The following is a 26219-nucleotide window of genomic DNA, read 5'->3' on the forward strand; positions in this document are numbered from 1 at the left end:
CAGCTCTCCACCCTGGTGCTCAGAGCAAGAGCTGAGGAGCAGTGCGCTCTACACCCAAAACCTTCATTTTAATCTTCCCAGCCTGGATTTGTCATCTATGAGACTATCTAACACACCCACCTCTTTAAAAACCTCATTTAATTTTATATTTTAGATTTATACAGCCATTTAACAAGTCTGCTGTGTTTTCAACATTGTGTCAAGTCTACAGTAAGTTCTCAATAATTATCAGTTGAATGAATAAATTAAAAAGGAGCCGCTATATTTTTTCCTAAAATATTCACTCATTCATTCATTTGTCCATTCATCATTTTTGGTGCTGAATTCCTGCCTTCCTGAAGCTTAAATTCTGGTGGTGCTGGGAGAGCACAGGGAGTTGTTACTTTGTGCTGGGTGGTCTGGAATAACCTCACAGTAGACACGGGGTACCTGTTACTGCGGTGGGACTGCCCTTGGCATGTTGGAGGAGAAACAAGGAGGCCAATGTGGCTGGAGTGGAATGAGAATTAAGAAATGAGAACGGAGAAGTGGGTGACTAGTGATTGGCCAGATCATATGGGGCCTCAGCCATTTTAACAAAAGGACTTTGGCTTTTTCTCTATCAGAGTAAAAGTCCAGGACAACCACCATATGAGAGGAATAGTAACAGTGAAGGAAAAGAGGAAAGAGATACTTTTGGGAAACATGTAAGAATTTCAATATCATCATCTTTACAATACTGTTAAGGATATTTATTGTACTAGAGAGAAATAAACAATGTTACCACAAATATGACTTATTTGGTCAATAATGACATATGTTTTTATATATTTTCAGAATTACATAAAGATAGGACGATGGCAAATACTACAGCCTAAAAAGCAAGCGCAATACTGGCATAAGGAAAGACATACAGACCAATGGAACTGAATAGAGTCAAGAGAGAAGCCTTCACATGTATATACAGGCAGTTGATTTTCTCTCTTTATTTTTTTATATGTTAATCCTCACCCAATGACAGCTTTTATTGATTTTAGGGAGAGAGGAAGGGAGAGAAAGAGAGGAGAGAGAGAGGGAGGCTGGTGCCAGAAACATCAATTGGTTGCCTCCCACACCTGCCCCAACTGGGGATCAAAGCCACGAACAGCCCAGGTGTGCACTCCAACCAGGCCCGCCACCTTTTGGTGTACAGACAACACTTAACCAACTGAGCCACACCAGCCAAGGCTCAGTTGGTTTTCAATAGGATGCCAAAACTATTCCATGAGGAAAAGACAATCTTTTCAACAAATAGTGCCAGGAAAACTATATATCTGCATGTAAAATAATGAAGCTGGACCCTAATCCTACATCACATATAAAAATTAACTCAAAGAGATAAAAAAGCTAAACTTAAACACTAGAATTATGGATCTCAGAAGAAAACATAGGAGAAAAAATCTTCATGACATTGGATTTGGTGATGATTTCTTGTATATGACACCAAAGACACAGGCAATAAAAGAAAAAATAAATAAATTGGACTTCCTTAAAATTAAAGCTTTTGTGCATCAAAAAAATACTCTCAGGAGAATGAAAAGACAACCCATAAAATGGGAGAAAATATTTGCAAATCATGTATCTGGTAAGGGATTCATATCCAAACTATATAAAGAATGCCCACAACTCATCAACATAAACAACCCAATTCAAAAATGGTCAAAGGACTTAAATAAACATCTTTATAAAAAGGTACAAATGGCTAATAGTCACATGAAAAGATGTTCAATATTATTTGTCATTAGGGAAATGCAAATCAAAACTATAATTAAATACTACTTCATAACTGCTAGGATGGCTATTATCAAAAATTAAAAAAAATAAAAACAAAACAGAAAATAACAAGTGCTAATGAGGATGTGGCTAAAGTAGAACCCTGGCATACTGCTGGTGGGAATGTAAAATGTTTCCACTGTAGAAAACAGCTTAGCAGTTCCTCAAAAAGTTAAGCTTAGAATTTCATATGATCCAGCAATTCTGCTACTAGCTATATACCAAGAAACAATTGTGATTTTTCAGTCTGCTTGAGCCAGGATCTGAATAAAGTCCACTCATGATTAGTCAGTGTGTCTTTAGAGCTCTTTTAAATCTGTAGGTCCCTGCTCCTTCTTTTTCCTCTGCATTTTTTAATTGAATAAACAGAATGGTCCCCCCAATACCCCCTTTCTTTTCAAAACACATTTCTTGGTTTCTGAGATACAACTTTCTCTTGGCTCCTCCCACCTCACTAGCCACGCCCCTTGGTCTTTGTCCCTGGGACTTCCACATCATCCTGACCTGAACACTGGTAAGTTCAGGGTTCAGTCCTCAGCTTTCTTTCTTCCTCACCTACACGGATCCCAAGTAATCTCATCCAGGCCAATGGCCTTAAATATCATCCAAATGGTGATGATTCTCAAGCACTCTTACCATCTGGGTGTTTCACATCTACAATGACTTATCTAATAGACATCGCCAACCTAACATCTCCCAAATTGGACTCTTCATGGTCCCTCTCACCCATATCTGCTCCTCCCACCACCTTTCACCCCCAAAGTAAGTGAATGACGACTCAATGTTTTCAATTTCTTGAGGCCACAATCATGGTTCTCCTTAAGCCTTCTCTTATTCTCACACTCCCTTCTATTCCATCAGCAAATCTCGTCACCTTCACACAAGCTGACCACCAAGCCCTACTTCCATCACTAGGATCTGAATTACTCTCATCTCCCGCTTGGATTATTGAAACTGCCACCTAATTGGTTTCCCTGGTTCTACCCCTCCTCCCAGTCAGTTTATTCTACTCAAAAACTCGCCATCTTCTTCAGGGTAAAAGCCAAAGTCCTTACAACTCCTCTAAGTTCTTCCAGGACCTGGCCTCACCCCCTGACCTTTGACCCTACCTTCCTGCCTTTTCTCAGCCACATCACCTCATCACGCAGCCTCACTACTGTTTCTCGGATGTGTCACGCATACTTTGACCTCAGGAATGTATGTTTTCTGTTCTCTGAAACACCCTTCCACCATTTACACACATGGCTTAGTATCTCCCTTTCCTCTGGTTTGGTCTAAATGTCTATTAAATGATGCTCTCTCTAAGCTCCCTAACCCTTTTACTCTTATTTATCTTCCAACACACACCGTTACTCTTTTTCTTCATGGTTTATTTGTCTATTAGACTGGAAGCTCAAGAAGCTGTTTTGTTATTGCTGTATCCTCAGTGCCTGAAACAACACCTAACATGAGGCAGTTGTCCAAAGACTATTTGCCAGACGAAGGGATAAATATAAGAATGCACGTGTTAGAACTACAGGAAAAGTGGCCCTTCAGTTGTCACTACTGAGTACTTTGAACACTTTGGAGGGAAGAAGAAGAAACAAAAGGAGTTAGGGGATTTTTTCCATAAAAATCTTACCTTGCTCTCCCCCTGACAGTAGTCAGAGGTGGGCAACAAGAAACAGCACCAGACCTGGCGGTGCCGTCTGCCTCACCTCTGAATTCAAGGTCCTGCAAATGTCTCTAAAGATGGACTTCGTGTATCTCATCTAAACCATAGGGTTTTAACTAGAGTGGATAAAACATCAGACAGCTTCTCCTTCCCATAACGTGTTGAAGTTTGGAAAACTCAGTTCAATAGCAATTGGATTAAATGGTATTGGAGTATTGGAGTCTGTGATGGGAGGAAAGGGGATATGCAGACAATTCTCCTCCCATTTAGTGAATAAACCCTTGGAGAACTTACTTCTCATTGAGAAACTCACTCTTCTCCATTTCTGGCTCACTTGACTATTTTAACTGAAAGACAATGCCTACAGGAATAAGCAGCAGTTTTATTCTTTATGGCTTCTAAAAGTATCTTCATTTGTGATAGAAATGGCCGATGCTGAAATACGTTTTCATTGCTAGAAGTTCCCGCTTTGGTATCCCGTAGAGCTGCAAGAATGAATGGGAATGTTCTTCTCCACAGAATCTTGAGAAAGAAGGCAAAAGGTTTGAGGTAGATATAGAAAGGAGAAAGCCACGTCCGGGTTCCTTTCTTGGTCTTTACCCATTCTTCTTCCCTGTCTGGCAGTGTGAGCACACACACACACACACACACACACACACACACACACACATACAAGCACAATCTGAGGGAAAAGCAATCTCAGCCTCCTCCTTCTAAAGGGAGGAGGCTGTTGCGGAGGCATTATGATGCAATGGGCGCCATATAAAGCGCGCTGGTATCATTATGAGGTCAGAATTGCACTGAAACACTCACCCACGTTACATGCACTAAACCTCAGTCAGGCTCCTCCCTGCCCAGCAGCCTAGCTGCACCTCAGACCCCTCCCCGCAGGATGGGTTTTGAAGATCAAAGGAATGAGACCTAGGGTGACACCGGAGACAGCAGGAAGGCAGTGTGACAACCTGGAGGGTTTCCGAGTTGACAGATTTGCATTGTTTTGCCCTGTGCGGAAACAAAAATTCCCGGCATCCCAATGGATATCGGGGAGGAAAAGGGTCTCGATGTTGCAGTTCAGATGAAAAGTTTCAAGATATCCCTATACGGGTTTGAAAAACTGGTGGAACGTGTAGCAGCCCAGAAGAGAGATGAAAGAGCGGGCTTGTTTGTCCCCAAAGAAGGTAAGAGCAGCGGTGAAGGGCAGTCCAGTTGGGTCCGCTGATTAGAACGGGGAGATGTTTTAAGCCGTGAGAGAGAAGTGACACAGCTTAAAAGCAAAGACACTTAATAGGGGGGCCCGAGTCCTCATTCTAACTCAAAACAGCGAAGTGGTCTTGGGGAAGTTGGTCTCCCCTCCACTTGTCTGAACGTTAACGGTCTCAAGGGTAACATCAGGGGCTTGGATTAAATGACATCTAAGGGTTCTTCTGCAGGACCTATCCTTTCATGGCTCACTGGCTGATCTGGGACTCGGTGGTCCATGAGGGCCACCCTGCCATCTCCTTACTTCACGGAGTTGTGAGACCATGGTGACTTCCTGCCTGGGCCTCTCCCTGTGTCTCTAGGCTGGAATGATTTTGAACATGCCGAGTGAGGGGGACAGGGCGCGCAGTGGCCTGCCGGGACAATTTGGCAGCAGAGATCCCAACACAGAACTGAAAGTACGCCACCTGGTCAGGGCTACAGGGGAGTGGTGTGGTGTGCAGGCTCAGGGCCCTGGGGAAGCCGAGGAGGGGAAGGCTTAGCCAGCAAAGTGCTGGGCCGGCAGAAGAAACCTTTCTATTGCAAGGAAAGAAGAAGGGTTCCCGTAACTGGTAAGGAAGGGGTCAGCATGCCCAGTCTCCTACTGAGCCGGGCTGTGCAGCCATAAGCGAGTGAAAATGTTGACTTTAGGTGTTCAAGCCCAATCTAATATTATTTGAATAGTATTTAAAAATTGATATGTCACTTCAATAAATATAATTTAATTGGTTCTCATGTAGATTTTAATGGACAGATATTACTATTGCTGATAGCATCCCAATTTTATTTGTTAAAAAATGAGAAGTACAGATAAATCATCTGCCCAAGTCCCTCAACTGCTAAGTGTTCGAGCTGACTCAGATTTAGATGATTGTGAACTTGGCTGGGCTTTCTACCTACTCAACAAAACTTTCATTTTCTTAGTCAATTTCTTTTACCTCTCTCTGCACCATTTTTCAAACCCTGGCCATTTTTTCTGAATCCTGGCAGGGGTGTCCAACCCACAGCCCATGGACCACATGCATCCCAGACTGGCTAGGAATGCGGCCCAACACAAAATCGTAAATTTCTTTAAAACCTTTTTTTCCTTACCAGTTTTTGTTAGTGTTTGTGTATTTAAGGTGTGACCCAAGACAACTCTTCTTCTCCCAGTGTGGCCCAGAGACACCAAAAGTTTGGACACTCTGCTGGGATTTCAGCCCCTCTCCACCAAGCTTCCAACGTCAAACCAGAAAACAAGACCCAAAGACAAGAATTCTCTTCCACTCTCTTTCCCCCCAGACTCCCCAAGGCACACCCTGCTCTTTCTTCCATTCCTCTTCTCCTTCCTGGCTATCACTTCGCTGAAACAATGTCAACATCTCCTATTTCACTGGCTAGGTCCTCTCCAACTAAAAACATACCCAACCCCCAACCTTGACTTTCTCTTCTCTTTAAGCTACCACCACTCTGTCTTTCCTTTGTTTTTCCACCAAATTTCTCCACAACATCACCTCTGCTCATGCCTGGCTTTCCTCATGAGTTTGCTGAAAGTGTTCTTACCAAGGTATTTGATAAGCCAATCTGGCTGCCAAATTCAATAAATGGTTTTCCTTGTCCAGCTTACTGGCCATGTTGCCGCATTAACAGCTAGTTGCCTCTGCTTCCAGAAACTGTCTCCTGTGTCTCTCATAATACCGCTCTCTTCTTTTTCCCCCTTTCTCATCCTGCCTTTTCCTCTCTTCTCTTGAGCTTTGCCTGTGTTTCTCTCAGTCTTATTGCATAGGCACAATCTACCTGGTCTCCTAAGCCAGGTATCTTGGGAAAACCTTTGACTCTTTCATTGTATCTCAGGTTATTACAACTGCCTCTTAATATAACAGTCTCCTTGCTAAGAGTTATTTTCATCGTCTACATTTTGGCTGAGAGTTTTCCTTTTAAAAAAATTATAAATGGCCACATTGCTGGCCTCTAAGCTCCCTTCTAAAAAATCCATATACATTAACTTAGCATCCAGGGCTCTTTAGTTGTGCCTCAACCTGCCTTTCCAGCCTCGGCTCCTGGAACTTCCTTTCATGCATCTTCTGCCCTCCCATGAACTGTTCAGCATCTCCAAGCATGTCCTATTCTTTTTTTTTTAATTTTTAAGATTTTATTTATTCATTTTTAGAAAGAGAAGGGAGGGAGAAAGAGAGAGAGAGAGAAACATCAATGTGCAGTTGCTCAGGGTCATGGCCTGCAACCCCGGCATGTGCCCTGACTGGGAATCGAACCTGCGACACTTTGGTTTGCAGCCCCCACTCAATCCACTGAGCTATGCCAGCCAGGGCTACATGTCCTATTCTTAATGACTCTGATTTTGCAAAGGTCATTGCCACCGTGTGGGGTGCCTGTCCTCCCCCGTTTGTATCTGTCACCTCTCGCTCCTCTTTCAAGACCTACGTCAAATGTCCCCCCTTTTTAAAACTTTCAAACTTTCCCCAAGCAAAGCCATCTTTGGCACTCAAGGCACCATATGTCATCTTGAGAAAACCTGCTGCACTTAACCTGCTGAGATTTCTACCTGCACATGTGTCCTGCCCCTCCTGCCGTATATATGCACACACACACACACATTCCTTTATAGTGTGTGTGTATAGTATATGCATATATACATATATAGACAGAATATATAGTATATATTTTATACAAACTTTACTAGTGTATAGTATATATTTTGTAGAGAACATGGATTTGGTAAGGACTAAGTATTACTGGATCAGTTACCTTCCATGACCTGAAGGACTGAGAAGGGAGAAGTGCAGTCTCAGCGTCCTCGGACTGCTAATGCTGGCACACACTCCCATTCACTGTTAGTGCTGGGACACAGGCTCTAGCTCTCACTATGGGCAAGAAGCGGAGAGCTACAGAGAAAGCTTTCAATGAAACAGTGCCCACCTCAAAGATGGTATGAAGTCCACTGCAGGAACTCCTCCACGCACCTCAGCTCTTAAACTTTCTTGTCCTGATAGAATTAAATCCTCTTACCCTCTTAGAATTAAAACAACCCAGGAAAAAAAACCATCCGTGACATGTACAATGAGACACATACCTCGAATCTTATCCTAGTTGGTATGTGTTTAAAATACCTAAGGCATTTGAATATCTCATAGGAATTTCAAACTTCATATGACCAAGATGGAAAGTCTATTTGCTCTAAGAACCATGACCCTTCCTCTGTGTTGGTGAGTAGTGCCAACATCTGCTGGGTTTTAAAACCAGACACCTGAGAGTTTTCCTTTTAAAAAAATTATAAATGGCCACATTGCTGGCCTCTAAGCTCCCTTCTAAAAAATCCATATACATTAACTTAGCATCCAGGGCTCTTTAGTCGTGCCTCAACCTGCCACATTCTAGTAAGGGGTTTCTCAACCTTGGCACAGCTCACGTTTGGGCTGGTCAAGTCTTTGGTCTGTGTGTATGTGTATACATAGGTGTACGTGTGTGTGTGTGTATGTGGGTGTGGGGGAGGTCCTGTCACTGCAGGATGTTTAGCAGCATCTCTGCCCTATGCCCCTAGATGCCAGTAGCACCCCCAGCCCTAGTTGTAGCAATCAAAAATGTCGCAGACGTCGCCGATGTCCCTGTGGGAGAGGGAGGGCACGACCTCCCCGCATGTGGACCGCCACTCTAGATTCCTGTCTTTCCTGCATGCACCACCTCCGGCCCCAGCCACCCCTTCTCCACTAGCAAGTCTTTGTGGTTCCACGTCCCATCATATCCCAGCACCGTGCTCTTTCTTTTTTGCCTCTATCACTTATCATCCAGTCGAGGGCACTTTCAAGAGTGAAAGGGGGTGTTATTAATAATTAAGTTGAGAAAATAGGCATCAGGGAGACTGTCCGTGGCAACCCAGGCAGTATGACCACCCCCTGGATTGCCCTGGCCCGAGCCTCCATCATCCGGGGCCCCAGGGAATGCACCAGCCCCGGGGGCTTTGAGAGCTTTCACTCTCATCTCCTCATAGCAACCACTGTGCTTTCAAAACACGTGAAGTCCACTCATGTCATTCCCCTGCATGAAACACTCCAGAGGTAGCTTACCATCATGCCCAGAATCAAGTGCAAACTTCTGACTCCAGCTCTGCCCTCCACTGATCTCACCTCACTGGGTTCTCCTCAATCCTCGCCTTACCCCACGCTCTCTGACCTCCCAGTACACACCTCGCTCTTCCCAGCTAGCAGCCTTGTGTTCATCGGCCTCTGCCTGAACGCTCTTGTCTCACATTACACATGGTGATTGGTTTCTGCTTCTCAGGTCTCAGTGTAATCTTTTCCCCATGCTTTTAGGGAGAGCTTCCCGGAGGCCCAGCCCACCCACCAACACTTTCTAATGCACTCACTGCTCCATTTCACAGATCCCTCCTGGTCTCCTTCCTGCCACTTATCACACTACACGTAATGAGTTTTACTTCGTTGCTAGGGTACAACGTACGTACAGTGAAGCCCATGACATGCACTAATCGGAAGTATATAGCTCAATAAATTTGGACCTTGGTTGGTAAACAAACCTGTAGCTACCCACCAGATTGAGACAAAGAGCGTCTCTACCATCCCAGAAAGCTTCCTCATGTGCTTTTCAACTTAACACAGAGAGCCGCTCATCTAATATCTATTGCCAGTAGTCTTCCTGTCGCAATCTGCAGTTATTTATTCGGTTGTTCCCATTCATTGTGTTTCTCCCACTAGAATGTGAATTTCCTGAAAATGGCATCTATCTAGTTCTCCTTTCCCAGTCTGGCATCTAGCTCCGTTCTGACACATTACAAGTGCTTAACACGTTTTTGTGTCTAACGTGTTCTTGTCCTTGACTCAGTAGCCATACCTCAGTGAGTCATCAAGTTAGGCAAAAGCTACATTCCAGAAATGGTGTGTTTGTGGGTTTTGTGTGTGTTTGTGCACTTACAATGTTGAAGAACCAATCAAGAATCGCTCTTTGCTCACTCAGGATGAACTCTAGCAGAGACTCCTGATGGGTAGAACTTTTAACAATAAGAAAGAAGTAACTCACTTTTTTATCCTTGTATTCCTGAACAAAACTCCTAAAATAGCTGCAACAAAAACTACAGAGGAGGTATTAAACACCAACGTAAACTATTTTCTTCTGACTTTAGCCAAGTTTCTAGTTATATTTCCAATGGGAAAAAAATCTCTAAAATGCAGAAGGGTCTGGCTTTTGTAAATTAAAGTGACATAAGATAGCAAATAGAAAAGACAGCTGGCTCTGGCCAGTATGGCTCAGTTGGTTGGAGCATCATCCTGTGGACCAAAATGTTTTCGATTTGACCCCAGTTGATGCATACACAGGCAGCAGCCAATCGATGTTTCTCTCTCACATTGATTTTTCTCTCTCCCTTCCCCCCCCTCAAATCAATAAACGTATTTTCAAAATTCTTTTCATGAAAAAAGAATGAAAAGATAGCTGTCAAATGCAATATAGTTCTGGGGATTTTATGACAATGTTCTTGCACTTTGTTATAACACAGATATGATCGATTATGAGAAGTTCTATGGAGCAGTGCAAGAGCTCTTTGGTTCCGAAGTGAAGAACCAAGATGTGAAATACTTTTACCGGAAACTCTGCCACAACCCTGATGCACCTACAGATTGGTGTGAGGTAGTCACTTTTTATGTTTATAGGAATGCATGCTTTTTCTTTGTTTAGAATAAACAATTAAAACAAAGTGTTACTACTACAGGCGGACATGCACAATGTGGTGGTGTGTTTAAATGCCCACACCGTCCAGAGGTGTCCACTGCCCATCATTGAGAGTGGGTAAAGCAGATGGATGTTTAACTGTATTATTAATGAGTAACTCCTCATACATCTAGACCAAGTTGCCAATTGAAAGAACTATACAGGCTATTAACCACAACCAAGATCTTAATGGTCTTCTTTACATCGTAAAGGAAATATTCCTTTTCAATAATACCAATGTATACAAATTCCAGTGTATCCAAATTCTCAGTATAAGAGAACAAAAGGGTGATGATTGATCACCTCTTCCATTTTCTGAATAATATTCTCACGGACACGGTATTGATATGATTCTGGTGTTCCTGGAAGAACATGCAGAAGAAGCATGTTTGGTTGTTAAGTGGACGATGGAAGTGGGACAAAGTGGCTCTGACCCTTGTTTAAACTCACAGAAGAGACATTCTATAGATTTAGTTATAAACCAGGTTCATATTCTAAAAGGATTCGCAGTAGTTTACAATTTAAACAATTGCACACATGCATACATAATAGTTAAAATGATTTTTAAATTATCTGACTCTCTCAAAAATTAGTAGTGTAGTAGGCAAAAAAGCAAGGATTCAAGAGATTTGACTCTAACACTTAATAAGTTGGTAGATATGTGTATATAGAACTTTGAACCCAAGATATAGGACAAATCCATCTCAGTTACATATAGAGACCATCATAAAATTGGCCACATATAAGGCTAAAAAGAACATTTCAATAAATTCCAATATAATAAAAGTAGACACCAAAAACAGAAGATAGTCCAAACCCCCCAAACCAACCAAATAAAAACGATTAATTTTATAAAACAATTGCAAACAAAAACAGCTTCTATGAAGCCTTTAAATTTTTTCTAGACCTTGGGAAAGTTGAAAAGATATCCAATTCATTTAAAAAGGCTAAATAACACTGAGTTGAATGAAGATAAAATGTGAAGGAATTATAGGCCACTATTACTTATGAATATAAATACTTAAGTTTTAAATAAAAATTTAACAAGTTGAACCCAGCAGTGCATCACAAAGTCAATTCTGGAGTATCAGGTTCATGCACCAAAAGTCTGATTGCCAAGCTGACTAATTTTTTTGTTCTTTTCTTTCCTTCTTCCTTTCATGACACGATCCTGTTAGATTTCATGGGTCCCCATAAATCAAATTCAAGTTTAATAGAAAACCTTGGGCTGACAGCCAGACATAATGTATGTATTTGAAGTATAACTTGAAGCTTGAAAAACATAGTGCAGAAAGGTCCCTTTTTTACTTTTCTATCACTTTCCTCACAAACTATCTGTGCCGAGGCTCCTAAGGGGCATATCTATTTCCAGCTGGGTGACCTAACCTTTCTGGGCCTCAGACCTGTCGTCAGTAAAACGGAAATGCATCACTGGAAGACTAAGTTCATTTTAGTTCAAATTCACTGCTACTTTTTATCAGCCAATAGTAATCTTATCAGGTAATAAAAACTAGGTTGACTCTTTTAAAGTCAGGCACAAAGGTACAAACCTGATTCTGAGTATAAATCTCTTTATCTAGCAATGCCACAAAAAGGTGCACCTTCTTTTTCTAGATTTTAGGTACAAATCCACTTGGGAAAATTGATATTTATAGAATAAGGCAACCTGAGAACTCAACTACAACATCACCTAGACCTGCCCCTTTCCTTTATAATGAGGAAAACCAGATGTAAAGAGATCCAAAGACATGTGACTGTCTCAAATTTATGAAGCTAGTTAGTGGACAGTTCTGGTACAGATACAATATACTATTGCTACAAATCCATGTTAGTCTAGTTTGCAGTGGGAAACTCATGAAAACATTCATATTCATTCAAAGAAGGCCTCTTTGGCATACACCACCAGGTGGGATGCCTATAACTGTGTGCCCCAAAAGTGAATTTCAAGTGAATTAGCATAACTCTAGAACTATTATTTGCTCCAGGGTTAAAAACAAGATGCATAAGGTTTAGGTTCCCTTCTATCTGCTTTTCATTTTCTCATAGCGTTCTACATTGAACATGTGTTGCTTATATAATCCCCCCAAAAAGTGTACTAAAAAAATGAACCACATAATAGTCATAAAATTTGACTATTAATAGTTAAATCATGAATAGTCATAAAATGCTCCAAGCATGTCACAAGTGCAATTACTAGACTGAAATTTTAACTGTTGAAAGAGAAATTTGAGATCCTTGAGGTTATAGACCACCACAGGAAATGTTTAAAAACATTGTTTGAAACATTTTCTTTCAGGGTAAAACTTTAGCTGTCTCTTAGGAAGGAGTATATCCGGTATAATATCCCTTAAATTTTTCCTCAAGACATTTGAGCAATTTGATGTTTTCTAGTGTCCTTTGGAAATTATTTCTGGTAAGCATTGTAACTTTGTGTTATTGCAAGTAGAAGTAGCAAAATCTATTATTTTCATCAGTGCAGATGCCCCACAGGATGGCACCTACTTACACGTAGACGTGACTATAAAATGCACAGGTGACAGATTGCATGGCTGATGGGCCACCTGGTCAGGCAGCAGAGGTGCCCAGTGGGCAGCTGACACCTGAGCTCCATTTCCTGTAGTATCCCTACAACACTGGGAATTACATTCACTCAAATGCTGACGCTGTTTGAGCTCCAACCTGGCACTTGGTACAACCTAAGTACTTCCTAATCTTCCTAATTACTAAATAATCTAATGGTGCACTTCCTCATTCAATTCTTACACCAAGGCATATAGTTCTGGTTATTATTGAATATCCTTACTTTACAAATGGGGAGAACTCAGGCACAGAGAAATGAAGGACCGTGCCTGAGGTCAGGTGACTTGCAGGCAGTAGGACCAGTGTTGGACTCAGACCCAAGTTAAAGTCTCCCAATGTTGCCTCGAACAAGACAGTGCTCCTAGATTTCTTCCCACATCTGTTCTGAACACTTAACAGATACTACATCACCATCTTCATAAAAATTACACCAAAGTACAAATCAAATAGAATGACAGTCAGTAACATGCTTTTTTTAAAATATAGGTACTGTAGACACATAGAGAACAGTATTTCCAACTAGGGACAACTTGTGTGGTGCGGAGTTCTCCCATCCTTGAGAAACATGCGTATTCAGTAGCGCAAAAATAATCATCATTCTCGTCATCATTTCCCAATCTTTTTAAAACTTATCATCTGTGGATACATTGGTTGCTCACATTGGTCAAAGTTTGGCTGTATTTTGCTCAAGTCATTTAAATTGTACTGAATTGCATTTATAAAATGAAGACGTGATAGGCAGAATTTTAAAGGTGCACCCTTCCAAGTACCAATCAAGGTACTGCTAAGAAGGGACTTGTGCAGATGTCATTAAGGCCTAATCAGCTGACCTTAAAGTAGAGAGATCATCCTGGGTTATCTGAGTGGACTCTATGTGGCCATGTGAGTCCTCAACATCACAAGAGGAAGGCGGAAGTGAGGTTTCAAGTAGGATGAGGATTTGCAGCACCATTGGCTGGTACCCAGATGGAGGGCCCATGTGTTAGAGCTGATGGCCAGCCAGAAAGCAGAGATCTCCGGCCAATGACCAGAATGACCTTCGAAGCAGATTTTCCCCAAGTTTTGGTAAAAAACACATCTCTACCAACAGCTTGATTTTGGCCCAATGAGACCCATTTTGGACTTGTAACCTGTGGAACTGGTGAGCTATTGTAGTAAATGGGTGTTGTTTTAAGCCACTGTGTGATCATTTGTTTTAGAGGCAATAGAAAACTAATACAGAGGGAAAAGTGTCAAAGTTCAGAAAGACTGTCTGCTGTAACAAGCAGTGGAAACCAAAATGTAGCTAAGAAAGGAATCCAAATTCCATAGCAATGGAAAGAGGAACAACGCTTGCAGAAGGAGGTGGGTTTCTCCTCCTCCAGCAGGAGAAAAAGCAAGGATTATCTGTGCTGCTGGAAGGTTTGCTGTATTGTTGTTTTTGAGACAGGAGAGATTTGAATATGCTGAAGGCAAAAGTCAGTAGAAGGGAGAGACAGAAGAAAAGGTAGAATCCCGTATTCCATGAGAGGAGGGGGTTGACCTTGTTTCTGTGGGCAATGGATGCAGTCACCTAGGGAAGCAAGGGATGATGGCCAGATGGCAGTCACAGTAGCGTGGGTCGAGGCACACAGGCAGTTGTATTTCCCCAGCAGTGGGGCGTCTTTACAGGCCCGTGCAGTGGTGTAAAGGGATGGAGGATTGCGGAAATCAGTGATCGAGGTGGCTGACCACCATTCTAACCCGGGTAAGAAAGGAAACAAAAGCCATAGGGACCTCATAGATTGGAAGGAGCAGGGGCTGGTTTCCCTCTTGGTTCTGATTGGCTGGGGAAGTCATACAGATCCTTCCCAAGGAAGGTTCACACACCATCAGCCTATCACAGTACCCGCCTGATTTTACATGCATTATCTCACTGAGAAATCATTTGTAAAATTCAGGGCTTTGTCCTCTTATTCTTCCAATAAAGAAGTTGAGACTTACAGAGGTGAAGGAATTTGTCCAAGATCTGAGTACTGACTAGTTAGTTACACAGCCTGAACTGATTCCACAGTGCATATCCTTTGCCATGAGGCTATCCTGTACACAGAGTTAAGGTGCCGATCAATACTTGATAATGCATCGGTGATTGATGATGAGGACGGACTCAACAGTGACCAAAGCTTCCTGTCCACTCCAACATAGATTTATTGGAAGCACCCCTTTTCTCTTTTTTCTCAATCCGTCAAAGGAATTAGATGCTAAATCCAGAAGTTTGGTACCCACGGAAAATGAGCAGTGATTACTAAAAAGATGGTAATGGTAAGGTTTTATTGAGTGCTGTTTTCCCCGAATGATGCTGGCCTTCCCAGCAAATGAAATCTAAGTGTGGGAAATGCCTAGGGCAGTCATGGTGTGTTGTGAGGCTTGGAAGCCTGGGGGTGTAGAGGAGGAAGTAATAACGTGTGTGAAGTGACATTGCAGGCACATGTTAACATAGTACGAAGCCATCAAGCATCGAAGTAAACATTACTAAAACAAACTGACCTGTAGCTCATTTTGATTTATGTTCAGTTGAGTCACTTTGTGAGTAGATCCTTTCTGCCCCAAGTGTGGTCTGTCCTGGGAGCTTGCTAGAAATGCAGACTCCCAGGCCCCACCCCAGATGTTCCAAATCAGAACCTGCATTTTCACAGGCTTCCCACTGATTCGTGTTTATACTACTGTTACAGAAAAACTCTGCAGTTCATTCTGTCTACTCATTAACAAGCACCAACCAGTCTCAAGTTTATGAGAAGTACTGTCATTAATTTATAAGAATTTTATTTCTGCTTATTCATAAGACAATTGAACATCTATCTTAAGCTGTATACAGCCTCTTGAATTCCAAAACTCATCCTAAGAGGGATGAAAAATCTTGCCCAGGAAGATTTGTGGAAAATGGGTAGGAAAAGTCATTTGAGAGGGACCAAATTCAAGGTCAAGAGTCTCAGCGGGGACCCTGTCCGATGAAGGCTGATCTGATTTCCAACCAAGTGCCTGCTCCCAATAGCACTCTCAGTCTGAGTGAGGATACCAGCCCCGCCCATCCACCGGAAAGCAAAATTAGAGTCCGCTTAAAAATCACGCATCAGCCCTGGCTGGCGTAGCTCAGTGGATTGAGCACGGGCTGCGAACCAAAGTATCGCAGGTTCAATTCCCAGTCAGGGCACATGCCTGGGTTGCAGGCCACAGCCCCCAGCAACCGCACATTGATGTTTCTCCCTCTCTGTTTCTCCCTCTCTCTCTGTCTATCTCTCTCTTTCTCCCTCTCTTCCCTCTCGAAAAATAAATAAATAAAATCTTTTAAAAAATCACGCATCATCAACACCCAGTGTGTTAAACGCATCACACGGCCTTGTCCTCGTAAGGGGACCCCTGACACTTATGAGACAAACTTTGACTGTTCATTCAAGACTTTAACTCCAAACAATATCCAATCTGTTCCTCCCCAGACAATTCTGAAATATCGCTCATGTTTCTATGTGCTGTTTGGGATTTTAGATCTTCGGATATTTCTCCTCTGAAGATTCTCTCGCTTCCCAGATGAATGAAGAAAATCTGGTTTTCCTTGTTTCTCGAAAACAGCGAGTTGTCATTTCAGGTGATGTTGTTCATTTCCCTTCCAAACTAACGGAGATTTTAGTATTTTCTCAAAAATCAATATTGGGAATATAACATTTCCATAGAATCACTTTTCATTTCGTTTGCTTTATCAGTGACAGTTTTATATGCACTCTCAGAAGAAACAGTGCCTGCAGATGAGTTTGATATTCTGTCATTGCTCTAAAGGACACCGTATACAGGGTACGGGGGTGGGGGATCACATTTTACTGAGTAGACACCGATCTGAAGTTAAAATTCTCCACCACGGCACCTCAGTAATGCATCTTCCGGTACCAAGCGGAACCACATCTCTTTTACTATATTCTTATAATTGAATGTTCAAGTTTTCACTAATTAGAACTCGTTTCCAAAATCTCATCCTCGATGATCTCACGGAGGTTTAACCCTAGATGTGACACTAGGCCTGTGGGCCAGTCCACAGAGGGGTGGTGTCTCACGTTAAGAAGTCTCCAGCTGGCTTGCCAGTCATTTTAAAATCCGAGCCTGGGACAGCAAGCCCCGTCCATCTGCATTGCTGGCCCTGCGGGTTTTCTTCCCTTTCCCCCTCCAGCAAGAGGGAGGCCCAGGAAGAGGAAAGGCAAGCCGTGGACTCTGCCCTTGTTCTCTAGCACTTCATTCCACATTCTGAAACAAAGTGCTACTGCTCTTTGTTTCAGTCTGCTCTTCCTTTAAAAAGCACCTGAACTTATTTCAGCCCTTCGTGACCCAAACCCACCCATCCCTTGGACCCTTCCTTAGCCCAGCCGAGGGCCTGACCAGAGCCCAAGCTCTGGCCGTGGAACTCTCACCACAGAACAGAAGCAAGGGGGCTATTCCTGCTGCCCCTGCGTCCGTGCCAAGGAAGGGCTCCAGCATGAGCAGGGGCACATGCCACTGGCATCCTAAGTTAGAACCTTGAAAACATCTTTCTACATGGCAATGAAGTTCTGTAGTTCATTTATTCACTCAACAAACATGTGTTAAGGTCTACCATGGGAGCCAGGTAGACTTCTAAGTGCTGGGGACACAGCAGGGAGAAAACAATCATAAATCATAAATCATAAATCCGGGCCTCATGAAACTTACTTCTAATGAAAAGATACAGATAATTTAAAAATAGCAACTAAGTAATATATATAATAGGTCAGATGGTGTTAAGTGGTACAGAAAAAAAAATAAATGGGCAGGTTGTGGAAAAAGAAGTCAGCTTGGAAACAGGAACATGGTGTGGGGTGTTAAGTAAGGTGGTCAGGGGAAACCACGCTGGGGAGGTGATAATGGCTGGGAAGGTGAGTGAAAGAGCAAACCACACACTTCAGGTAGGAGTGGAGGAGGGGGAGATGCCAGGGAGTGTGGGCACACATGTCTGGGGCCTTGCAGCCACGCTGAAAACCTCGGAGGAGCTACAGGAGGGCTACAGACAGAAGGAGGCGGGATCCGAGTTCTATTCCAAATGCTCATTCTGGCTTCTGTGTCGAAAGTAGCCTATAGTGCGGAAAGGCCAGACCCAGAGAGGCTGGAAGTGGGTTGGCCTGAGAATATGTTCTCAGCCTTTTTCCCATGCTTGATCCCCTAAGAAGCCTTGTAGACCTTTTTCTCATTGGGGGCCCTTCTCACCCCAAGCCCCTCCAGCCCCTCCCCCCACCCCATGGCATTCTAAGACCTCAGACGTACCGCCTGCCTGTTTTTGTGCTGCATGGATACCGGTGTGTTACGTACAAAAAGACTGAGATTCATTCACACGCACCGCAGCACCAACCTGCACCTTCTTGGGGACAGTATCTTCTCTGTTGAAAAATTGGCGGTTGCTCTTTTTACACAAACCTAACAAATGACTCTTCAGATCTTTCCCGCTGAGAGCCAGACTGAATGCTATGCCCTTACCAGGTAGTAGGAGACGGGATGTGATTAAGTGCATTGTCAAGATCCCACAGCTGGACTTACTGATAGCAGCTTCTCAGAGAGGATTAATAACCGTCTTCAACAACCAGGTAATTTCAAATCTGGGACTCCTCCTGCCCTCTCCCTTCCGCCCTTCCTTCTTTCCTCCCTTCCCTTCCTCTCTTTTTTTTTTTTACCTACACATTCTACACATGTCTCGGGCACAGCAGGAACCACAAACCCCATTTCAGAGTTACTCCAAAACATCAAACTAAAAAATGACCAGAATAAAGGGATCGCAGAACCCCGGAGCGATTGTGGAAATGTAGTGACTGCGTTTAGCATTGCCATTTGTGTAGCGTAGGACCCACGTGGCATCCGCACAGTTAAAGGATGACCCTGATAACTTCTCAGATGCAATCAGAAAAGTGCACAGCCGAGTGCTTTTGTCATACCCCCACCCAAGAATGCAAGGGTTCTGAACAAGAACCCTAGAGTAAAGAGAAAAAAAAAAGGCTCGAATTCCAGTCCTTTTATTTTACCAGCTATGATGGTTAAGTAGGGAACTTATGGAGACGACATACCTTTTCACGTCTCTCTTTTTTTTTTTTTTTTTGCTTCTGTAAAATGAGGACAATGGGGCAGCCCTCACTCCCTCAGAGGGTTGCGGCGAAGGGCAGATGAGATAATGAACGTGAAAGCAGTTTACGAACGACAAATTCCCATGCAAACGTCACGCGTTGCTCTCATTAACGCCATTCTAAATTTATACCCTCGGACGTCTATTTTTAAAATATGAGAGATTTTAATGGAGATATAGTCTACATCACACTGCACTATGAATACCCAAGGTGAACGTCTGGTGGGACCTAGCAAAGCATTATTCTAGTTACTAGTTTATTTCCAGTGAACGGTAAGCTTTAGAACGGGGTCTGGAATAAATAACGCTCCCCTTTTTATTACAAAGTCTTTTATCACAAAATCATAAACATGGAATTCTGTAACAGAACAATATCACACTCGAGCACACCATAGGACATTGTGGGTGAAATGTTCAAATGAAAACTATAAATTATTACACCCCTAGTATTACCCTACCAACCACACTGAAGCAGGCCTTACTTCAGCCGGACGCTGTGTATCAAAATAATCATCAGATGATTAAAATGTTAGCAATAATTTTCAGTTCCTCAGTGATCTCCAGTACAGCAGCCAGATTCGGTAAGGAGGGGGCCGGGGCGCCCAGGGGCCGTGCAGTGGGAGACTGAATGTGGGTGCGGGGCCTGGGACCCGCCCAGCTGTGCCTGTTACTAATTTCTGCCCAAGCCCTGGTTCTTCCTCATTCAGAACCAGACAACTTCCCTTCCTGGGTAGCTCTCTTGATCCAGTAAGTTAAGACACATAAAGTGCTCCGCATCATTGTAAGTACTCAGAGCATGTGGGCGATTAGGGTCATGAACAAATGATGTGGAAGCAAAATAAGAACGTCTTTCCTGATATCTTTCTTCAGTGCATCATTTTTCTTCTGATTTTTACCTTTATGTCCTAAAAAAATAGAACTGGGATGGTATCTACATAAAAATGTGAGAAGGAAAATAATGAACTTCTTAAGGAAGTAGTTCAGGACTATGTGAAGTAAGTGAGGTGGCATTATCATATTTGCAGAAATACATCTCTTTCACACACAGACACGCTTACAGGTGAACACATATACTCACGAGCACACAGACACATTTCTCTCTTATAAGATACTGTAACAGGGGAGAAAAGATGGCTTAAACACTTATTTTTAGACTTAACACACCAGGGATAAACAGCATTTTGACTGTTGCATGCCTCATGAATAGGATGACACATTCTATGAGAATACACATTTGGTAGGACAGGTCACAGGAAAAATGTATTAAAAGGTAGTCAAGAATGCTAACTATCTTTTAACAGCTTATTCCACAATTTAGGCTCTATCTGAAGTTGAGTAAATACTTTTAAGAATTTTCTTGGTGCTCTCTAGGGGGCTTCATAATCTAGAGTTTAAATGTCATTAATGAAAATTCCTGCCCAGAAGGCTAGATTTTAAAACTTCAGAAGATCAACTTTTAAGAAGAGAACTTTCGTGACTGCTGCTGAAGATGAAGTTCGAGAAATTGAAGAGGAGAAAACCACAAGTGTTCTTTTTTTTCTGCTCACCAATTTCCTTAGAAATTTGTCCACCTATAAACAGGTCCCTGGTTTATTAAAAAAGAAAAAAAGAAAAAAAAAAGCTTTTGTGAACTCTTCAGATGAAAGACACATTGTGATGACCGTGACTAGCAATTTTAGTCACTGCCCTGATTTAATGATTTAATTTTTCTCCTTCTCACACAACCCATTCCTTCTGGGCAGCCATTTCCTACATACCTGAGCATCCAAAAGAAACCAGGTCATGAATATACTTCAACCAAACAATTAACTAACATGCCTTAAGGGCATAAGAGGCTGCTTGTGTATATCCTAAGTCTGTAGGGAACCAGTCTATGATCCTCCAGTGCCAGGGTGTGATATTCAATACTTCCTGAATACAATAGGAAGCCCACTGGGCAGAATGTTCTTAAGTGTCTCCGTGACTTGAGAGCTAAATCTCAAATAAAGCCATGTTTTTTCTGCATCAGTCTGTACTTACAGCAACCTCTTCAGTATTCTTTTAACGACTCTTGCCATTGCTGCTAGAATTACCTTGCATTCCCATTTTCTGCTTTGCTCTCAATCACTAACAAATGTGAGGCAGTTGGCAAATGGAAGGGACAAAATAACTAGTAAGCGTAAGACTGAAAGCGGTGTCGCCAGGCTTTAAGACAAGCCACCGAAGCAGAGGCCTCAGCCACAGCAAGCAGAGCATTCCCCACAGAGCTGGGAGCTTCACAGGGAACAGGGGGGAGCGCGGTGGGAGTGGAAATGACAGGTGGGGTTACACTGAGGAGACGCTGTGTCATCTAAGAGCCAGCATGCGCACCTTTAGTGTAGAGCCGACTGGGTTTCACTGTTCTCTTCCTTTGTTTACAGATGAGAGTGCAGACCAGCACCAACGTCACGGTAAGGACGAATTCCTAATTAAGCCAAAAGTAGGACTATGGGGCTGGTTCCCCCATAACGAATCCCACTCTCAGCAAAATGCTCTGAGAATCAGATGTCCTAGGTTGTAGATTTAGGTTTATCGACTAGAACTAAACCTTGGGCAACAGCAAAGGGGACCCAGGTCTTGCTTTGTGGAGTTAAACACATTGCAGAGAACCGCTTGGAAGATGATTACTCTGGGAAGCTTCCATTGAAAAGCTTCACCTAGGTTCTTCCAAGCACCCACTGCTCAGGAATGTAAAAAACATGTGCAGCCCAAGTGTGAGAACAGCGAGGAAACAGCCAATAGAAATAATGTTAAAACATTTTATTTAAAACTTGAAAAGAGCATTGCAATCGGAGTGCAATCTTGGAATTTATCTAATATACATTGTTCATTGGAAAAGTAACCCAGTGCAGATGCCCAGTGACGGGGGCTTGCTCTCAGAATCCCGCCCTGACTTTATGACGTGGGGAAGTGTTTGACTTTTCCAAAACCCTGCTTGCGGACATCCAGTCCCCTGACCTGCAGAGGACGGGTCTGGGTTCTCTCTAAGCCTCTGAGCCTTCATTTCTTAGGGCTGGAAAAAACTGTTGCTTCCCAGTGTGTTTTCCAGAAGGTTCAGAAGCATGCCTGAAACGCACATAGCAGTTTCTGGCACTCACGAAGGGGAGCTCTTCTCCTTGATCAGTGGTCGGGTGTCCTGGGTATTCCGGGTCCTACCCGTGCCACCTTGGAGACTTTAGGCAAGACTCAAACTCATTGGCCTCAACTTGATCACTGACAGGTGATCACGAGGTCATTTCTAGCTAAAAAATGCTAAGCGTGGCTACAGGGCCAAAGACCGTGATTCATCCGGTCTCCCTGTGTCCCTATGAAGAAGCGACCTCACCTAAGCGAACAGGGCACAAAGATGGCCGCTCCTCTGGCTGCTGCGTGGGCCCAGAGCTGCCCCAGGCTCCAGCTCCACTGCTCTCCAGCTGGTGGTCTGAGAAACTCAGGGTTAGGGAGAGAGGTTACAGCCCCTTACAAAGCCTCAAAGAAGAGCTATCGGGAGCCTCCTCTTCAAGTAAGGGGGCAAAATGGGACCTTTAACGTAACTAACCTATTTGTTACTCACCATCACTATATCATAGGACAAAACACAATCTACATCCCCCCTCCAAGTCTGTGCTTTTCTGTCAGGATACCTCCTGGATTACAGGATGTGATTACCTGCCACAGCTGAAACGAATCGTTGCCACTACGGAAAGAACCATTATTGTCTGGGATTATAAATCTCAAGGGTCCAGCCAGGTACTGTATCAGGAGAAATACTCCAAGAAGGGAGATCTTCTTTTCCATGCTGGTATGATATGAGCACCACCCTTTGTCTACTTAACACAGTTTCCCCATCTGTAAAACGAGGGGTTTAAGTAGATAATCAAGTCCAGCCTTAATATTACTATTAATATTACTAATATTATTATTACTATTACTAAATATTCATTAATATTACTATTAATATTTTCCACTGAGTGTGTATTTCATTGGGGCATATTTGTTTGTTTCTTTTTAGTAGAGGCTAAATCCTTCCCTCCTTTCATACCCTTCTCAAAATGCAAATATTAGCTTTTTGCCTATGCTCATGTTATCAAGTTCAAAGATTTTCTTTCCAGTTCAGCTTTGTGTGGCAAGAAAAATATTCAAATCAAATGCTTAATTCTGGCAAAAAAAAAAATCTGCTGCGGCAGAAGTATAATCATTCATCACTCCTTCTAATCTCCTTCCTCTTAAACTCTTCTGAATCTTTCTCTCGACCCATTCAGGTCCCAGATCGAAGGTCACCTTCCCCGCCCATGGGACTCAGAGTAGCCTCTTTGGTCACTCTTCAGTTCGGCACTGTGGTGTATTTCCTTAACTGACTTCTGTTATGTGTGATGACCTGTTTTATTCTTCTGTCTTCCCCCACCGGAATGGTAGCTCCACAGGGACAGAAACGTGCCTTGCCCATCCCTGTCCAGCCAAGTGCCTACAGTAGTTCTCGGCATGCCACCGATGCTCCAAAAATGTTTGTTGAGTGACTGAAAGAAACTCTCAATATGCTCGAGTCTCACTCATTCTAACAGGAACAAAATGAATTAAAATTTTTTAATATTTATTTTTTCTATCCCAGGTAGGGACTGAGTTCCAAGACAGTGATAGCTGTACAGTTCAGGGAGCCCGGTTCAGCAGTACTGTCAACTGGGCAAACACTTGCTGAATATTTCTGAATAAACTTAAGTGTGAGGACAGTTTTCTCCTGATAGGTCCTTGTGAAATATTTGGGGCTTGAATACTCGAGTTTCCTGTTTACCATCCAATTTTATGTCAGTACCATTTGAACACCTGCACCTTTTGATACTTCCTGTTAGTATGGTCTTATAAATCCAAGAAAGGGACATTCATAATATTCCACCAGAAAATCTCATCACTACTGATCAGAGGTTGGTACCTCACCCTTTTCCCCACAAAACAGCCCAAAACACAATGTAGAGCTCACCGTGAGTGTTCATTAACTTCTACTTGATTAACTTTATTTTTTTCTTCCCTCAAGCCTTTTTAACACTGTGGGAAGACCTAAAATATGAAATATCAAAAGTAAAACATGTATCAAATAATAGGGACAGCCCCAGCTGGTGTGGTTTAGTGGGTTGAGTGTTGTCCCGCAAACTAAAAAGTCACCGGTTCAATTCCCAGTCAGGACACATGCCTGGGTGGTGGACCAGGTCCCCCAGTCAGGGCACCTGCAAGAGGCAACCACACATTGATGTTTCTCTCCCTGCCTCCCTCCCTTCCTCTCCTCACCTCTAAAAACAACTAAATAAAAGCTTTAAAAAATTAATAGGGACAATATTGAAATTCAATATTGAGATCAATTCAATATTGATAGATAGACAATATTGAAATTCAATATTGAGATCTTTGGAGCAATGTAATAACTTATTAAACGTGCCCCTTGGTTTCTAGGAGAACTACTTCGTCATAAAGCCCATGGACCACTGCCTCCTCTGCGTGTGTGTCGTGTCCCTGCCCGACCAGCTCTGCCGAGATGACATCCTCCTGGGGGACGATGGCGGCTTTGTGAACAAATACACGGTCCAAAGCGATGACTTTGGATTGAAGCAGGCAAAATCCAAAAAGAAATTACAGAGTCAGGTCATAGACTCAAAGAACTTTAAAAGGTAAGTGGGTAGGTACCTGGGGAGTCCAATTGTCTTAACACGGACACCACTCGAGTAATTACCGAGTAGAAACAATGAGGGGGACCCCATGGGGAAGGTTTGAAACATAAAACTGAACAAGAAAGGTCTCTCACCTCAAAGCACTTCCAATAGAAGGGGAAAACACCCAGGAAAATGAGTAACTAAAATTCCTATTCTAAGTGCTATTGACAATTAAAATGTATAGGCACTTGAATAGATTAAGGGGCAAAATAAAAAATGAAATTATGAACAACTGTACAAGGTGTATGTGTCTATTTACTAGCACTTGAATATGAAAGCAGAGTCTGACCAACAGCAATAGATATGAAATTTAAAGAAAAAGTTTGATAGATTTGACTCTACGTGATATAAAACTGCTGGGCATCAAAAGAGAACATTTTTTTTAAAGAAGTCATGTACTTTTCTTTTATTTTTTTTTAATATTTTATTTATTTATTTTTAAAGAGGGAAGGGAGGGCGATAGAGAGAGAGAGAGAGAGAGAAACATCGATGTGCGGTTGCTGGGGTTTATGGCCTGCAACCCAGGAATGTACCCTGGCTGGGAATCGAACCTGGGACACTTTGGTTCCCGGCCCGCGCTCAATCCACTGAGCTACGCCAGCCAGGGCGAGAACATTTTTAAAGTAAATAAACTGGAATAAATATAACAGATATGACAGACAATGGACTAATTGTCTACTTAATAGGTGTTAGAATGCAGTTAAAGAAACAATAGTTCCCCCCAGAGGAAAATGGGGAAATGTCGTAAACAGATCATTCACACACCTGCACACACAATACAAATTGTTAATATTTTCAAATGCTCATCGGGCAGAAATGCTAATAACAGTTATCTCCAACTGATAAGGTTATGAATATTTTCATTGTCTTCCTTTTTAAAAAAAATTTTATTTATTTTTAGAGAGGGGAAGGGAGGGAGAAAGACAGGGAGAGGAACATCAGTGTATGGTTGCCTCTCATGAGCCCCCTACCAGGGACCTGGCCTGCAACCCAGGCATGTGCCCTGACTGGGAATCGAACTGGCAACCCTTTGGTTCTCAGGCCCACGCTCAATCCACTGAGCTACACCAGCTGGGACTCATTGTCTTCTTTATACTTGTAGTGTCTCTGAAGATTTTAGAGTAAGACATATATTTCTTTTATTAGCAGAAAAACAAATTTTGCATTAACTGTGTCTTCTCTATTAATCAAAGAAATAAAATCAGACATAATTTCTCACTTAGAAAATTGGAAAAGATTAAAATATGCACTGGGACCCGAGCTCCCCATGTGTTGAAAGATACTAGTATAGCTATCACAGTGTTATTTCTAATAGTAAAATATCTAGTGTCCAACTAGATAGGGGAATGACTGATTCAAATGATCAGTATTCACTGGAAAATATAAAAATGAATTGACTCACATAAGAGAAAAACAATAC

At 42.6% G+C, this 26219-nt stretch overlaps 1 protein-coding gene across 1 annotated transcript in view; it reads left to right on the plus strand.

Moving 5' to 3' along the window:
* Positions 1-4478: 4478 nt before the first annotated feature.
* The window catches only part of WDR64 (WD repeat domain 64), a 72254-nt gene continuing 50513 nt past the window's right edge, over positions 4479-26219 (plus strand). The window contains exons 1-7 of the mRNA XM_045816615.1: positions 4479-4623; positions 10188-10318; positions 16481-16580; positions 18470-18573; positions 21503-21532; positions 22740-22850; positions 24543-24757. Coding sequence (XP_045672571.1) covers positions 4479-4623; positions 10188-10318; positions 16481-16580; positions 18470-18573; positions 21503-21532; positions 22740-22850; positions 24543-24757 — 836 coding nt within the window. The remainder of the gene's footprint in view (positions 4624-10187; positions 10319-16480; positions 16581-18469; positions 18574-21502; positions 21533-22739; positions 22851-24542; positions 24758-26219) is intronic.

This window comes from Phyllostomus hastatus, unplaced genomic scaffold, assembly GCF_019186645.2.
Source record: "Phyllostomus hastatus isolate PE091 unplaced genomic scaffold, TTU_PhHast_1.1 phas_contig_148, whole genome shotgun sequence".
In the NCBI taxonomy this organism is placed as follows: Eukaryota; Metazoa; Chordata; class Mammalia; order Chiroptera; family Phyllostomidae; genus Phyllostomus; species Phyllostomus hastatus.